Source organism: Marmota monax, unplaced genomic scaffold, assembly GCF_021218885.2.
Source record: "Marmota monax isolate L192 unplaced genomic scaffold, Marmota_monax_Labrador192_F-V1.1 WCK01_AAM20220418_F8-fsc00006, whole genome shotgun sequence".
Taxonomy (NCBI): Eukaryota; Metazoa; Chordata; class Mammalia; order Rodentia; family Sciuridae; genus Marmota; species Marmota monax.
In genome coordinates this window covers 5,966,754-5,983,174 of record NW_026693712.1, presented here as the reverse complement: position 1 = coordinate 5,983,174, position 16,421 = coordinate 5,966,754, and the positions used below count along the sequence as shown (strand labels likewise).

At 37.5% G+C, this 16,421-nt stretch overlaps 1 protein-coding gene across 1 annotated transcript in view; it reads left to right on the top strand.

The window, feature by feature from the left end:
- Positions 1-16,421, top strand: part of Fbn2 (fibrillin 2) — a 233,428-nt gene that overhangs the window by 171,204 nt on the left and 45,803 nt on the right. Inside the window, exons 26-35 of the mRNA XM_046460170.2 lie at positions 912-1,040; positions 2,111-2,236; positions 4,117-4,242; positions 4,654-4,776; positions 4,887-5,012; positions 5,495-5,620; positions 7,464-7,586; positions 9,812-9,934; positions 11,722-11,847; positions 15,820-15,942. Of these exons, the coding sequence (XP_046316126.1) occupies positions 912-1,040; positions 2,111-2,236; positions 4,117-4,242; positions 4,654-4,776; positions 4,887-5,012; positions 5,495-5,620; positions 7,464-7,586; positions 9,812-9,934; positions 11,722-11,847; positions 15,820-15,942 (1,251 nt within the window). The remainder of the gene's footprint in view (positions 1-911; positions 1,041-2,110; positions 2,237-4,116; positions 4,243-4,653; positions 4,777-4,886; positions 5,013-5,494; positions 5,621-7,463; positions 7,587-9,811; positions 9,935-11,721; positions 11,848-15,819; positions 15,943-16,421) is intronic.

The following is a 16,421-nucleotide window of genomic DNA, read 5'->3' as shown; positions in this document are numbered from 1 at the left end:
AGAGGCTGAGATACCTCCACCCAAGAGGACACACATGAGTCATCCACTGACTAAATCCTTAAATCCTACGGCAAAAAACTTCAAAATTAAATTCACTGAAAACAGTGGCAAAAGCATTTTTTCTATTGTGACAAATTTTTTTTAAATGTCACATTTTCTTGGAAACATTTTAGTTATGGATATGGGAGATTTCTCAGAAAACTATTTTTTTGTAAAGTACAGTTGTTGCTATTGAAGATTTTTTATATAATATATGTAAAGTGGCAAACACACAAACACCATTTTTCTCCATTTTTTGAAAACTGAATCAGGAAAGATCTTCACATCTGACTGTGACACAGAAAAACACAAAGTGGGCCATCCTCCAAGGCCTTGCTGTGTCTGTGCATGTACAGTCTGACTTGAGGTTAATTGTGTTGCATCTGCCTCTCTGTTTCACTGGCCACCCCTGCTCAGAGGCAGTGGCTCTGTCTTTATATGCTCCCTGTGGGCTAATGCATTGGAACCAGCAGTGTCTTCAAGTCACTTGTGGAGTTTCATTCCACATGGGAAGTGTCTCTCCTCATTTACCATGTGCCTCATTCGACCACTAGCATAGTTGCTTGGTTCACTCTTCTATTACTATGTCTCAGCCACAAAGAGAAACCTACAACTCCAGAACTCTTAAAGGCAAAAAGGCACTACCACCTGCCCGTTGGCGGTGACAGTTTTGGCAGTTGGGAAAAGGAATGTGCCTAGGGCCCTGTCCGCCTTTGATCTCCTGGAAACATATCCTCCTCTTAGCCATTGATTTCCCCAGTATGTCCAGTGTGCGGTACCTTCCTATGGAAAGGCAAATCCCTCTCGCTGGCCTTTAACACCGTCTCATCTCATTCTCTCTTTTTTCATTTCTTTCAAACCGTGTGGATTAGACATTGACGAGTGCAGGATCTCTCCTGACCTCTGTGGCAGTGGGATCTGTGTCAATACGCCGGGCAGCTTTGAGTGCGAGTGCTTCGAAGGCTACGAAAGTGGCTTCATGATGATGAAGAACTGCATGGGTAAGCATGGCCTCTCTTCCTGGCCGATCTTGAAACCAGTCTAGCACAGCTCACTTGCTGCACTCTGGCTTATCTCTCAGAGCATCGGGCAGCAGGCTTGTCAAGGAGCTCTGATGGGAGAGAAGAGATTTCAGTGTCAGACAGAAAATCTGCCCTGTATAGCTTTTGGGAGCCCCAACCTTTGGCACCTTCAGGGTAGTGAGATGTTGAGACCAGATTCTGTTTATTCATAGAATCAGCACAGGGAATGATTACTCAGGAGAGTTTCCTTTAAAATGGATGTCACTGTCACCGATTAAAGTAATCATAATAATAGAAGGGGATCAGTAGGAAATCAGTAGCACAGAGAAAGCATATTCAGAGAGGGAGGAGGAAAGGAAAAGGGAAGGTACTGGGGAATGAGACTGATCAAATTATGTGCATGTACAAATATGGCATAATGAATGCCACTGTTGTGAATAATAGTCATGCAGCAGTAACAGATAAAGTAAAATAAAAATGTTGACAGATTTCCTTAAAATTCCTCTGTGGTTTCAAAATAATAAATAAAATGAAATGGATGACATAGTATGGTAACCCCAAAAGTTGTATTCTGTCATGCTAATCCCGTACTATTTCTTCATGTGTGCAATGCTGCAAACCCATGTGGTATTCCCAGCCTTTTGAAGTCACAGTTCATTTTCAAAATGACATGCAGGATTTAGAAGATAGTCAGCTATGAGTTTAAGATTTTTCTTTCACTTTGATGAAAGGCACATACACCAGAATAACTGAAAATATCAGATGATACCCTGAACCTGTGGTGATGTAAACCAAATATTGTTTATTTTTAGCCTTGGAAATCTCATTTTGTATGAGTAAATTTACTGATAGCTTACTATCTTTAAGAACAGAATTTTCAGTTTTTACACTGGTGGCAGAAAAAGTGAGAAGAGTTTCCCCCTGCTGTCAAGCATAACTCATACATTGGAGCCAACACTTACTTCAGATAATATCCTTCCTCCCGTGCTTTATGAGTGAACATTTTTTCCTCAGAGTTCTTTAATGGATCTCACGTTTTTACCTTTCAGACATTGACGAATGTGAACGTAACCCTCTCCTTTGTAGGGGTGGCACCTGTGTGAACACTGAGGGCAGCTTTCAGTGTGACTGTCCCCTGGGACACGAGCTGTCACCATCACGCGAGGACTGTGTGGGTGAGTTTGTCCCCTTGCTCTTAAATCCACCCAGCACAAAGGGCAATGATCAGGAATCACTTCTACCAAACTTGTCCTAGGGCATGTGAAATCTAGCTTATTACAAGTTGGAAATCCAGATTCCTTATATCTGGCTTCAGGCTGTGTCTTTACAGGCTGCTTCCGTGATGTGCTTGGTGGGGTGACATTGTTCTGGTTTGCCTCTTTTCCATTACAAACTCACTTGGCTGATGTGAGGGACCCTGTGCAAGGCCCAATCCTCCATGCAGGATGGAATGGGTGATGGCCTGGGGATACTCCCTGATTGTTCATTTCTGTGCACACACCGGTGCACTATGCACCCTCTACCCAACATCTTGTCCATGCATGTAGGCAAGAGTCCACTCAGCATCCATGAGTATACACAGGGATCACTCATGTGTGTCCATGTGAGTTTCATTTACTCCCACTTCTTACAGGAACACCTCAGTCTCTTCACAGCCCAAAGATCAGCAGGGAGAACAGAGGGGACAGGAGAGCACTAATCAATGGTCTTTGAACATTCCAACTGTTGTTTTCATAAACATAGCATGGCCTCTGGCCTTACTGTGATCTTTTATGCTGGCTTTCAAACTTGGACTTAACCAGGAAGTATTTTCTTGTCAGGAACTTTTTTTTTCAAACTGTAAGCAAATAAAAGATTAAAATAGAGCAGTTTATGTATCACATTTTAAAAATTATTTGTGTACATCTCCCCAGTATACAAATATTTATTTGTAAGCCATCTAAATTGTTCTGCTAATAAACAAGATGATTCTTAAGTCATGGACTAAATACACATTTTTAAAGGGTGAATTTAAAAGTTTTAAATATTTTTATTTAAATAAAAGTACAAAAAGGTTTTTTTTCACTGCCAATTATAGGATATTTACTCATGGATGAACATATTGTGATATAGAAATTCAGAATCTTAAGTTCAGTTTATTTTGTTATTTAGTTTTCATGAATCTTAGAGCTTAAAATTGTACCCCTCTACAGTATAATGTACAATATAAAATATGTGTTTCTATAAAATATACACTTAATGATCATAAGCATAAGCCCATGTCATACTGTCTGGGTAATTCTGAGAACTTGGAATGCATCTTTTGTTATATCTGATTACTGTACTTTATCACTGTTTTTAATGTATAGTGTACCTTGGAAAAGGAAGTTTTCTTGCCATTTTCTTGTGATTGCAGTATTAGTACTATTTTATTCCACAGATCTTTGCATGAGTTTTTTTTTAGGCCCTTGCCCATCTTATATGGATTAGTTTATTTTTAAAAAGGCAATATAATCTTATAAATCCTTCTATACATAATGTGATGCAAACAATCACATGAGGACTCACTGTCATGCTTGTGTTGTGTAGAACTAGTGGCTCCCCTCAGGATAGTTTAAGTTTTGTAGGTAACACTTGACCAGCTAATGAAGACCAAAATGAATGTGCCAGTGTAGATTCATACATAGTAGTAAGCTTCATTTCTACCATGTGCTAAATCTGTGTGATCTAATGTGGTAATCTGTGTGGCTATTTAATTTTAATTGAAATTAAATAACATTAACTCTTCTTTAGTCATTCTATCCACATTTCACGTACTCAGTAGCACATTCAGCTATGTATCAGACAGCATAGCTAGGGCATGACCCATCATTGTGCAAAGTAGTACTAGGTGGCATTTTTATAGTTAGGAATACATAGAAGTAGAGATTCTGATAGTTTCTTGAACTACCCCAGATCATATCGCTTCCTCCTGAAATACACACCCCCTAGGAGACCACTTCTCCAGTGATGCACATTGATATTTTTGAGTGATTTGGCTTTCACACAAAACATTAATTCTGTTCATCTTTTATAGATATCAATGAGTGTTCCTTGAGTGACAATCTCTGCAGAAATGGAAAATGTGTGAACATGATTGGAACCTATCAGTGCTCTTGCAATCCTGGATATCAGGCCACCCCAGACCGCCAGGGCTGTACAGGTAAGATGAAGCCACACAGGTCTGAAACTCACATTTCCAAATTATGTAGGAAAAGTTTATCAGTGAATATGTATTAAAGCCTATGGGAATCCTTTGTCCTGAAAGTGAGTCTAAAAAAGGGGGCAGCTTCCCAGGGCACCATTGGAGAGGTCTTGCTGATCTTACAGAAAATGCCCAAAACTCCATGGTTGCTGTATTTCTGAGTTCTTTATCCTTCACATACTGGAGTTAAATGGAGCCCTGTCTAAAAGGAAGTAAAAGAACTGAGAAAAACTAACGGCATAGGCTCATAGTGCTAGACTAATACAAATATGGAGGCGGGGGTGGGGGTGGGGGCGGTCCAAAGCTATTTCATCATTTTCTGTTTAAAAAGGAGAAAATCTTGACCTGTGGCTGTGTGTTATTTTGCAGATATCGACGAGTGCATGATAATGAATGGGGGCTGCGACACCCAGTGCACTAATTCAGAAGGCAGCTACGAGTGCAGCTGCAGCGAGGGCTACGCCCTGATGCCAGATGGGAGATCCTGTGCAGGTAGAGAACGTGGCTCCAGATAATGCTGAATAACAGGAATGAAGGGAAAAGACTTCAGATTGGGGCCAGCCATTCCTTGTTTTCATTTGATGTTTCCTTTCTGTCCCCAGATATTGATGAATGTGAAAACAATCCTGACATCTGTGATGGCGGTCAGTGTACCAACATTCCTGGAGAGTATCGCTGTCTCTGTTATGATGGCTTTATGGCTTCCATGGACATGAAAACCTGCATCGGTGAGTGTCATCAGCAAAGGACAAATGTTTACGGACACATTGGCACACACGTATATGCACACATAAACACAAGAACAGGAAGGGTTCTTTGTTACTTTAAGAATTCAAATTATCTGGGCCTGGGGTTGTGGCTCAGTGGTAGAGGTCTTGCCTAGCACGTGTGAGGCCCTGGGTTCGATTGATTCTCAGCACCACATAAAAAAATAAAGGTATTGACAACTACAACTAAAAAATAAATATTTTAAAAAATTCAAATTATTTTACTAGAACTATAGAATCTGAAAAGGGAAAATTACTTAGAGGGGAAAAAAAAAACCCTTCAAAGACAGAGGGTAATTTGTAATACTGTATCTTGCAAAGAGGTTACACTTTAAATTTTGTCTTTCTGTTTTACTATTATGCTGTTTAATTTAAAACATAGTTTTTAAATTATGCTGATGAGTAATTATGCTAACCAAAATATTGAAAAATGCATTTTCCAGATGTGAATGAATGTGACCTAAATTCGAACATCTGCATGTTTGGGGAGTGTGAGAACACCAAGGGATCCTTCATTTGCCACTGTCAGCTGGGTTATTCAGTGAAGAAGGGAACCACGGGATGCACAGGTGGGTTCCAAGCTTCCTGGGTTTCAAAGGCCAATCTTTAACATCGTTGTTCCCTCGCATTTCTTAGACCTGTTTCTCACAGCCAGGCTGCAACTATGTGTGTGATGAGTGGCCAAGCTGGGGCATGCAGGAGGCGTTTGGCACTTATCTGGCAGCACACTGGCTGAGCCACACACCTGAGAGCTGGCCATGTGTCCTGTCATAGGGCAGGAAAGTGGAGAGAGTCTGGGTCTGCTGTGCTTCTGGAGGCCCTCAGGGCAGCATTTGCTCCCTTGGCATGACTGCTCCCTGGTGGAAGACACATAAAGAAGGGGCACAGAAAGACCTGGAGGAATCCCAGTTTTCATTCATTTTGTAGATCTAAGCTACTTAAAAATTGAGTTCTATTTAAGCAGTTTCCCTTTCTGTTTTACCCCATATTTTCTTCCTTTTGTTTCACTTCTCTTTATACTCACTTTTGTCTTTTCTCTGTGCCCAAATTGTATTTCTTTTTTTCTCTCTTCCTCTTCTTTGTTCCCCCCTTCACTTTATCTCCTGTTTGTTTTCTTCACTAATTAGATTTAGTCCTTTGTATACAGGTTGGGCTGGAAAGTACCAAAGTCAACGTTTTGGACCAGATGTCCCTCAATACTTGATTTAAGGCCCTATGTGGTATTTTGCTCAAGGCAGGTGGTGAAGGGCTTTGGCTACAACCAAGGCAGACCCCTCTAGGAAGGGACACAAAATGAAAAGAAGAGTACTATGCATGCTCACCACTAGCTGAGATGATACAAGCCAACAGTGTGCTTGTGTGCTTATGGGTACACACATACATATATGATTTCAGCACCTACAATGTGTAATCAGTGAACTGGGTAGAACCAATCATTTCTTGTATTCTAGAAAGTTTTAGGCAACCAAATGTATATAGTTTATACATACACACATACACACATCACACACATATGTATATGTGCATATACACGGACTTATGTGTCTCAATGAAGAGATTTTATTCTTAAAAGTGTATCATTAGGCAATTTCATCATTATGAGAATATCATAGGCAATTTCATCATTATGAGAACATCATAGAGTATAGTTATACAAACTAAGACAGCTACATCACTAGGCATCATCATCATATGGAACCACTTTCATAGGTATATCTGTTGTTGGTGGCACATGACTGTATATGTGTTTGTAAGTGTACGTATATATGTAATATGTGCACATACACACACATGTACACACACACACACACACACTGATAAAAGTATCTGGTCACATTCCAAATAGCATTTCCGGGGAACATTTTTCTGTATTCTCAAGTAAATACAAGAAGTAAACATATACACCAAATGATAGTTTTCAAAATCTCTATAAATCAATAAATAACCAACTATTATGTATTTTTCAAAAAGAATTGATTGTTCCTTTAGGAGAATGTCGGCCTTGTTCTTCATGAAAAATATGTATAAATATTCATAGAAAGGAATAGCAGAGTCTCTTTTGGGAAATAAGGTTTGTGCTGACATCTATAATCTGATGTAATCTGTCCTCTGCATGAAGTGTTGTCTGGGCCTCTGCATATTGTGGAGGATGGCTGTCATACCCACCAAGGGCAGCAGCTTCTGCGTGTCACTCCTACTAGGAAGTTGGCAATGTCTTCTAGGAACAGGCCTATTTGATTTGCTCAGGAACCTCAGATCTTATTGGAGTCTAAAACAATTTAAAGTGATATAATGTTTTCTCTGTTTAGTTCTATCTTTACTTTAAAATTGTACCTAACACAGAAATGCACTTGGAAGTAGAAATAATTAGCTTTGTCTAATCTTTTTTTCTTACTAATTATGGCTTCTCAGACGTGGACGAGTGTGAAATTGGTGCCCACAACTGTGACATGCATGCCTCTTGTCTGAATGTCCCAGGAAGCTTCAAATGCAGCTGCAGAGAAGGCTGGGTGGGGAATGGCATCAAATGTATTGGTGAGTTTGCAAACATAAATATCTTTGCCAAAGCTCAATGTTCTTAAAGGCCCTTTGTACAGTTGTTAATTCACATGCTTGAATAGGAACGTGTTCCTCACTTTTAATTTATTCTCTTGTAAATCAAAGTCTATTGCAGGGATAATTCCTGCCTAAGAGTTTCCTCAGCCTTAACATAAATGGTCAAATTACAACAGGATGCCTTGGCATCTGCTTTTTCACGCATATTGTTCAGTAAAAATTACTTGATGTGCAGCCAGTGATCCAAACAGCTGTATGATGAAAAATGACTAATATGTTCTCCCTAACCTTTTCATAGAATAATCAGCAAGATTTAAAACCCAGTGAAATAAATGGAGGAAATGAAAAGTTTTTTTTTTTTTTTTTTTTTTTTAGAGATCCTTAAGTCTGTAATAAGTAGTCGATCCCAGCTCCTTACTAGAAAACAGAATTCTTCTTCCAGGCAAATCTAAGGGTTTTGTTGGATTCCAAGAGGTCTTATTCAAAGAAAGGAGAATGGGGAAGGCCGTTTTTCCCAAGTTTTATAGCTCCTGAGCTGGAATCTAATAATAAGTCTTTTATAGCTGTGAGGCAGGGGACTGGATTATACCCTTGGTGTCATTCACAGTGCTGTTTTAATATGCTCAATGTTTTACATGCCTTAACAATAAAGCATTTTTCCAGCTGGTAAGAATTATCCAGGTCAATTTAAAATAGAAAAAAAAGTAAGCTGAACTGACCTCCCCATGATGATTTCTCATTAAAAGCTTATAGGCCTGCAGTAAGGATTAAAGAATAGCTCTAACACTTCTCACAAATAACATAAGTTAATTTGAGTCTACTTTCTATCCATCCAAATGTTTTATATGTTATCAAATGTTTACGAGCCAACTACAGAAGGTAAATTATCATAGTTTCCAGATAACTGTGCGGCATTAACATCCTATGATAGCTTCATTAAGTTTACAAGAAACCTACTTCTAGTCTAGCCATCTCTCGCAACTCTTCAGCCATATCCTCATCCCACTTGTCTGGTCCCATGTGTCTAATGGTTTTCCTCCCCTGCAGCCTCCCGTTTATGTGCTTCTTGTCTGTTAGTCTGGCCAACTATCACAAGTCAGCCTGTCTCCAATACAAGTGATTTGACGATGTCCAGGCACCTGTGTGCCCAAATGCCATCCACACCCATCCTTTCCATCTTCATTTCCCTGGCTATTCTGAGTCTCTCTGTCCCTGTCCGTGTCTTTCTGTCCCCTTCACTCCCCCACCATGCTGAAAGACCACCCCCCACCCCTGATAATGTTCGTTTGTTCTCTCTCTGTCTTCCTGAAATCTATTTTTCATACAGCAGCAGCAGAACATGTAAACCTCAGAATTGATCTTTCCAAGGTCATCATTTCAACCCACTGAAGTTAGGATAAACCCCAGCTTCCTTCCCATGGCTCACAAGACCCTGCAAATGCCTCCACTCTCTCTAGCTTACTGTCCCCCTGCCCTCTGTCCTCTGCACTGTGCTTTGCCACTCTGACCTCCTTGAATTTCTGGGTCACACCAAACGCTTACTCTTTGATTTCTTTGTATGTGCTATTCTCTTTGCAAAAAAAAAAAAATACTCCTTCTTATTTCTATTCAGTGGGCTAACTCGTCCTTATCCTTTAGAGCTGAATTAATTAAAAGTTACTTCCTCAGTGAGGCCTTCATTGTTCCTGTAGTCCAAATTAGATGCCCTTTTTATTCTCTTATTGCACCTTTTAATGCTTTTTATGATGCAGATAAAAATATGTGATTTTTTTTCTGTGCTTAACATCTGTGGTTTGCACTATTTGCACATATTTTTGCTTCCTCATCTATAAAATCAACTTGAAAACTCAATGCAAGTTTCCCTGCTCAGTAGTACCTTCCAAATGGTCCCTTTTTTAGTAATAAAGGAAACAGCAGTAAAGTTCACTCTCAGCTGAAGTCAGAATGAAGTCTGACACTGGTTTTCTTTTAATTGTTAGTCGATTAGATATCTACAAAATCCTTGAGTTGGTAGTTCTGGCCCATACCTGTGGCATGGTTATTTTGTATTATAGGTATGAGATTTTAGTGAATTGGAGCCGTGACCCTATAGATATGCTAAGACTCCATTTGGCCAGTTTCTATTTAATTTAAAACCTTTCTAGGTATTTAAGTGTTTGTTTTCATTTCTGACCTTTGTTGCTACCTTTTTTTTTGGTATACAGATCTAGACGAATGTTCTAATGGAACCCACCAGTGTAGCATAAATGCCCAGTGTGTAAACACCCCAGGCTCGTACCGATGTGCCTGCTCCGAAGGGTTCACTGGAGATGGCTTTACCTGCTCAGGTGAGTGATAGGCCTCAGAATGCTTGGATATGTCTGTCATGGAATACTATATGTTCTTTCCTTCTATGAAGAAGACTACAGTTAAAGAAGGCTAAATGATGATCGTTCTCTCTTACTCATTTCTAGTACAGTGGTGAAGAAGCACAGGCTTTGTCTAGACCGTACCATCTCAACTGAAATCTTTTCTGTACCACTTATTACCAGTATAACCCTAAGTCATCACTTAACCTGTCTGACCTTAGTTTTCCTATTGCTGTTTTAAAATGAGCATAGTAGTTAATAATGACATTTCCTTTTTTCTTTTTTTTTTAACCACTATAAACAGATGATACAGAATGACTGTTCAGCTTTTTTTAAGATAATCACTACTATTTAATGTGTTTATGAAGAGTCTCAATAGCTTATCACATTTGGACTAAGTGGAATAATACATGTAGGGGACGTAGAAAAGCAACTTCATAAGAGCCCAATATAAGTTTCCAAACTGACGTTTTAACTTCTGTTCCATTTAGCTTCTATTTATTCTACACTCTTTGAGAATAAAACATTGTCTCACCTGCATATATAAGACTAGATCATCTTGCTGGACAAAAGTTGAATAAATAAAGATTGCCAGGTGTTGTGGCACACGCCTGTTATCTCAGGAGCTCAGGAGGTTGAGGCAGGAGGATTGCAAGTTTAAATCCATCCTAAACAACTTAGCAAAAGCCCTGTCTCAAAAAATCAAAAGCGGTGGGGATGTGGCTCACTTAAGCACCCCTGGGTTCAATCTCTGGTACCAAATAAATAAATAAATAGTTTTAGTTTGTAAGGTAGGTGATTCTCATCATTGATAGCAAAAATGCAGACTCATCATTGTCAAATGTCTCTTTAAGAAAACATGTTTATTCAGTCTTGAAGCTTTCTTTTTGCTTTTAGACCTTAGCTAATACATTTTTCCTAGTGTTTTTTTGTTTGTTTGTTTGGTTTTTGGTTGTTTTGGTTTTTGGTTTGGATTTTTTTTTTTTTTACATGGTGGTATCAAGGAAAGAACATGATGGCTTTGGTGTTGGACATTGCAGACAGAGCTAGGCTCACGCAACACACTAGCTCAGTGTCACTCTCACAACTCCCTTGACTGCCTTGACCCTTGGGGTTTTCCTCCTCTTCACTTCACGGAACTGCTGGCTAAACTCAATGAAAAACGCATGTCAGGCCCTGGAACACTACTTGGCGCTCTCTGCGTGTTTGTTTCTGCCCGTATCCTCTTTTCTGCTTCATAGAATTAAATAAATCATCTTTAAAATCCATGAGTAATGCATGACTTTTTACATAATTAAGATGAGAGTATTTTTATAAGATTGTAATGACATGAAAGAAACTTTCCCCATTCCCATAATGTCTCTAATTGGCTTTAGAGTACTTGGATCAGTGAAAGCACACGTTGCTTATTCTCATAATACTATAATGTTTTCAAATGAATGAATACCTTTTTAAGGTTGCCTCCAACATTTTTTTGTCATATCTAATAATGTTCTTACAATACAAATACATCAGATTGGCATTAAAGAGAAGACAATTACATGTGAGAGGCATCTGTGTTAATCACATTGAATGTTAAGGGTAGGTTAAATAGCTCTACTATCAGATTTGTTGTACACCCTTATTTGTGTGAATATGATTAATTGCTGTTTCATGTTAATGAGCACTAAGTCAAGCCAATAAAATTGATTTAGTTATAGAGCAAGGAAAAACGTGTCATGAAATTTGGAGCTTAATAGAGATGTTGTAATTTACTTCTTCCACAGACGTTGATGAGTGTGCAGAAAACATAAATCTCTGTGAGAATGGACAGTGCCTCAATGTCCCGGGTGCATATCGCTGCGAGTGTGAGATGGGCTTCACTCCAGCCTCAGACAGCAGATCCTGCCAAGGTGGGTCACCAGGATTCCAACTCATTTTCAAGTTGGATCAACTACAGCATATGAAACCACAAAAAGGGCTGGAACAGGCTCCACCTGGAAGCAAAATACATAGCACATGCTGCACATATAAAAGTCATTCGTTTAAGCGTGGATTATTTTGCAAAATGAATAATGATGAAGGCAGCTTTCATCTCTTATGAAGTTTTCCTGGCCAAGGGCCAATAGTTGGAAGTTTGGCTCACTCTTTTTTTAACCACTTCTTTTTTTTTTTTGTCTCTTTTCTTTTTTTATCACTAAATGAATGACATGTGGCAAAACTATTCAGCTTTTAAGATATGATCTATTACTTACCCAAATCATCACTACTTATTGTGTTTATCAACATTTAAAGAACTCATTTTTTGGCATTGACCTTTCTATTTGAATCTGCCATCTGTATGTCTGGGACTAGAAGCCTGCTTCAGGGATTCATTAGGGACCTTTTTTTTTTTTCTTAATAGCAATGTCTCCTTCCTCAAAGTTATGATGTTATTATCCCCCTTTCATAGAAATGGGACTTTATGTCTAGTATGATATCTTTCCAAGAAAAAGAATTTGGATTTTCTTTTAAATTAAGAGATTTAATGCACATTACACATAGTCCAGGCCATCAACATGTTACAAGGAGTGCAAAATAAATGAATAAAGAAAAGAGATTGCAAATGATTCACATATTATAGGGCTTCAACAAAATTTGCGATTCACAGAAAACCTTAAAAAAAGGAAAACTCATGCCAACTGCTAGGGATAGATGATAAAATGAAAACTGAGTAGTCTTTCCCCCTACTCTAGTGCCTCATCAAATGAATAGAAATATTAAGTACCAGTATGTTCTCACCACCCAGCCATGTGGGCATGTGTGGGTGCGTGCACACACACATACACACACACACACCAGCAGCAACAACCAAGCACAAACCGTACATTCTGGGGACGTTCAGTGTAGATCCTGGATTGGCTCCATCACTGAGCAAGTCAGCAGTAGCCAAACACTGCTGCCAACAGGAATTCTTTATACGTAGACAGACTTTCCCCTCCATAAATTTGTTCCTCTATCTATGGCAAAAGCCCTTCCACAGCTTCTCCCCAGACCCTCCCCCAAGGTGGGGCTAAATAGTTAACAGTTTACTTCCTTCACTTGGGTTTTCTCATATGTCACTACCATGGGAAGAAATCCCAAATTAACAAGGCAACTGAGGGTGGAACATGTGTAGTTCACCCTCACATAGACCCTCTCTGCCATTTGGCCAAGCACCAGCCTTTCCAGTCCCAAAAATATAATTCCATGGCTCTGCCAGTTTTTCTTTGCTTTTGTCTTATCTCTTCCACAAGGTGTGGTCATCTGGACAGTTTCTCCTGAATTCCCTAATTCAGTTCCTCAATAATAAAATGATTTCCCATCTTATTATAAATATATGCCACTCTGAATTTACCTTCTGATCAAAATTTTCCACTCAGCATCTGCTTCTCACCATAAATACTCAGAATTTCTGTCGAGTCCCCCAAATTACTGGAGTTGGCCACTTCTTTGTATTCTCCACCAAAATGAGGGAATACAAAACCTAGAGGAAGCACATTGGGACATTCGAGGACTCATTAGACACAGACCATTTATCATACTGTCTGAAGACAGAACAAAGGCAGGGTTCATCCACAAAGAGCACATGGAGTCTATTGGAGCGCCTCTTGTGCACATTCCCCTCTTCCTCCACCTCAAGAACCTTAGGGTTGCTAAATAGCAGGTTTCATGAAATCCAGACCCCACGCTATCCTCCAAAGAGAGCCCTGATCAAGAAGGACAGATATCAAGAGAATCACCTGAGCTGCATCAAAGTGAACAGAAACTCTGAGACAAGTGGCCTAAGTAGTGTGTAAAGAAGCTAAAAATAGACAATAGAAATTTCCAGGCATCCTATGGAAACAAAAGAACATACAAAAAAAAAAAAATGAAGAACCTGTAAAAGTGAAAGTAATATATTCAATTCTTCAGTGTACCTTCAAGTGACATCAGATCATTTAACACACAGTATAAAAATTTTACGGGGCTGGTATTGTGGTTCAATGGTAGAGCGCTCACCTCTAGCATGTACAAGGTCCTGGGTTCGATCCTCAGAACTACATAAAAATAAATAAATAAAATAAAGGTATTGTATCCAACTATAATTGGAAAATAAATATTTTTAAAAAATTTTTTAAAAAATGAAGAACCAATCCACAGTGAAACATGTCCTATCAAGAAATAAACTTGGAATTTACACTGAACTGGAAAAATATTTATCAGTGAATCACATGGGAGTATAGTTAATTGAAACATTTTCCTTTAAAGTAATATAACCTATGGGAAAAACTGTATACTAATTCTAAAAAAAAAGAAAGAAAGAAACTCGTATGAGTTTGTCGGGATGAACCCAACTACTATGTATAACCATAAATCTCTAATAAAAATATTTTAAAAGGAAAGTAAATAAAATGTAGATTATTATGATCAGAAAAAAAAAAAAGAATCAAACAGAAGGTGGAGTAAAATGGCTATTGATCCCTGTAAGAATTAACACTGAACAGTGTTGACTAATGGAAAATGGCCATAAACATTGAAAAAGTGAAAATAATATAAATGACAAAAATAAAGAGTTGAAGGAACATACAAGTGGTAATTTTCTTATTGTTCATTACATACAATCTGGTACTATCTAAAAACTTGCATTTGGACTTTGGCATCAAGATAAAACATGATAAATTTTTAGTGTTTTTCATTCTTGGATATTAGAAAAGTATTATAAAACTTGATATGATTAAAAATTGATCTGATGCATACAAACTGTTTTAGTTTCTATGAGTACGCATATGGAAATTCTGAGATGCTGTTCATCATGAGTGGAAACATTTTTCAGTGATTTGTAGTTTTGCTATTTTATTTTCTGTATTGTTTGCTACCTTTTCTGTTATCAATGCTTTCCTGTGTCATTTGAATTTTTTTGAGTGTTATTTAAAAGTAATAATGCATACTTAACAGAGATAATTTTATTAACTTTCACTTATAGATTAATACAACTCAGTTATGATCCAGCTAAATGAATCTTTGCTTATTCTCTTTAGAGAATAACTTTATTACCACCACCACCCCCGCTAAAAAAGAAAAAACACCTTTACACATCAGTTGAACTTTTAATTAGAATTTGAACCATACTTTAAATCTAAAATAGTTTAAACAAATAAATTTTAACTATTATGAATGAACAGAAGACCATTCTAGACTTACGATAGCAATTTAGAATGACTTGTCGAGTCTAGCCTAAAATGACACGTGTGGTCTACATTCTTGGAATATCAGGCAATTGATGTATAAAAATGTCCATCTTTTTTATGAGTAGAAGTATAGATTATTCCAACAGCCATTACATACACCTGGATGCCATCATTTTCATAAATAATGAGCACTAATATATCACATTGATTGACCCTGGGTTAAACCCTCATGGAAGAGTTTTATAAATTGAATTTCTAATTTTTATAGCTATTTTAATGAAATTTGAAAGAATGTGTGGGCAGTGAATCATCATCTTACGTGGTATTAAGAACAAAACCATTTCCCTGTTTATAACTGATTTCATGATAACATCAGATTATAGAATAAAAAAGAAGTACAATTTAAAAGATAAACTTAAATTTTATTATCTTTAATATTTTAAATTGTTTTTATTTTAATTTACCAATTACAAAACATATAAAAAACTTAACAATTAGAAAAAAAATGGGTTTTTTATATCTTCTATAGATAAACATTAGTTGTTTGCCATTTACACTACCTATTGAGCCAAAGAAAAAGAAAATGTCTTTACTGCATTCAGACATCTGTAGAGTTAGGAAACTCACTAATGTTATACTTTAAATCAAAATTTTGAAAGTGTTTGTAAATAAGAGATGATATTTTTTAATCTTCAGATATTGATGAATGCTCCTTCCAAAATATTTGTGTCTTTGGAACATGTAATAATTTGCCTGGAATGTTCCACTGCATCTGTGATGATGGCTATGAACTGGACAGAACAGGAGGGAACTGCACAGGTATGGCCAGTCAAGGGTTCCAGTTGTGTTCCAGTTAGCCAAAGTGAATATTGGGTGCTATATAGAAAAGTTTCTCAGATTTCTGCTTAGATAATCTATTGCATTGTGTTAAGCAGTTTTTTGAAAAAGAAAATTATATTTTTTATTTTAAAACTGTGGAATTAGTCATTTTTAAAGACACAACTTAAATATCTAACATGAAGGTGGTAAAATATATCTGTATAGATGTATGTAAATGTGTATGTTAATATATACATATATACAATTTTAGTTAGGCAAATAGTGGCATAATTTTTTTCTTCCTCAGAATTGCAATACTTTATTACTATTTAATTATTAAGTATGTTAAATGGTATCATAAATACCAAGGGCCTTATACCATTTTGGTATACAAAGGGATTTAAGATTTTTTATTTCATTGTGCTGAGGAGTCCTTCCTAATCTTTAATCCACATATTTTTTTTAAAAATCCACCAGAT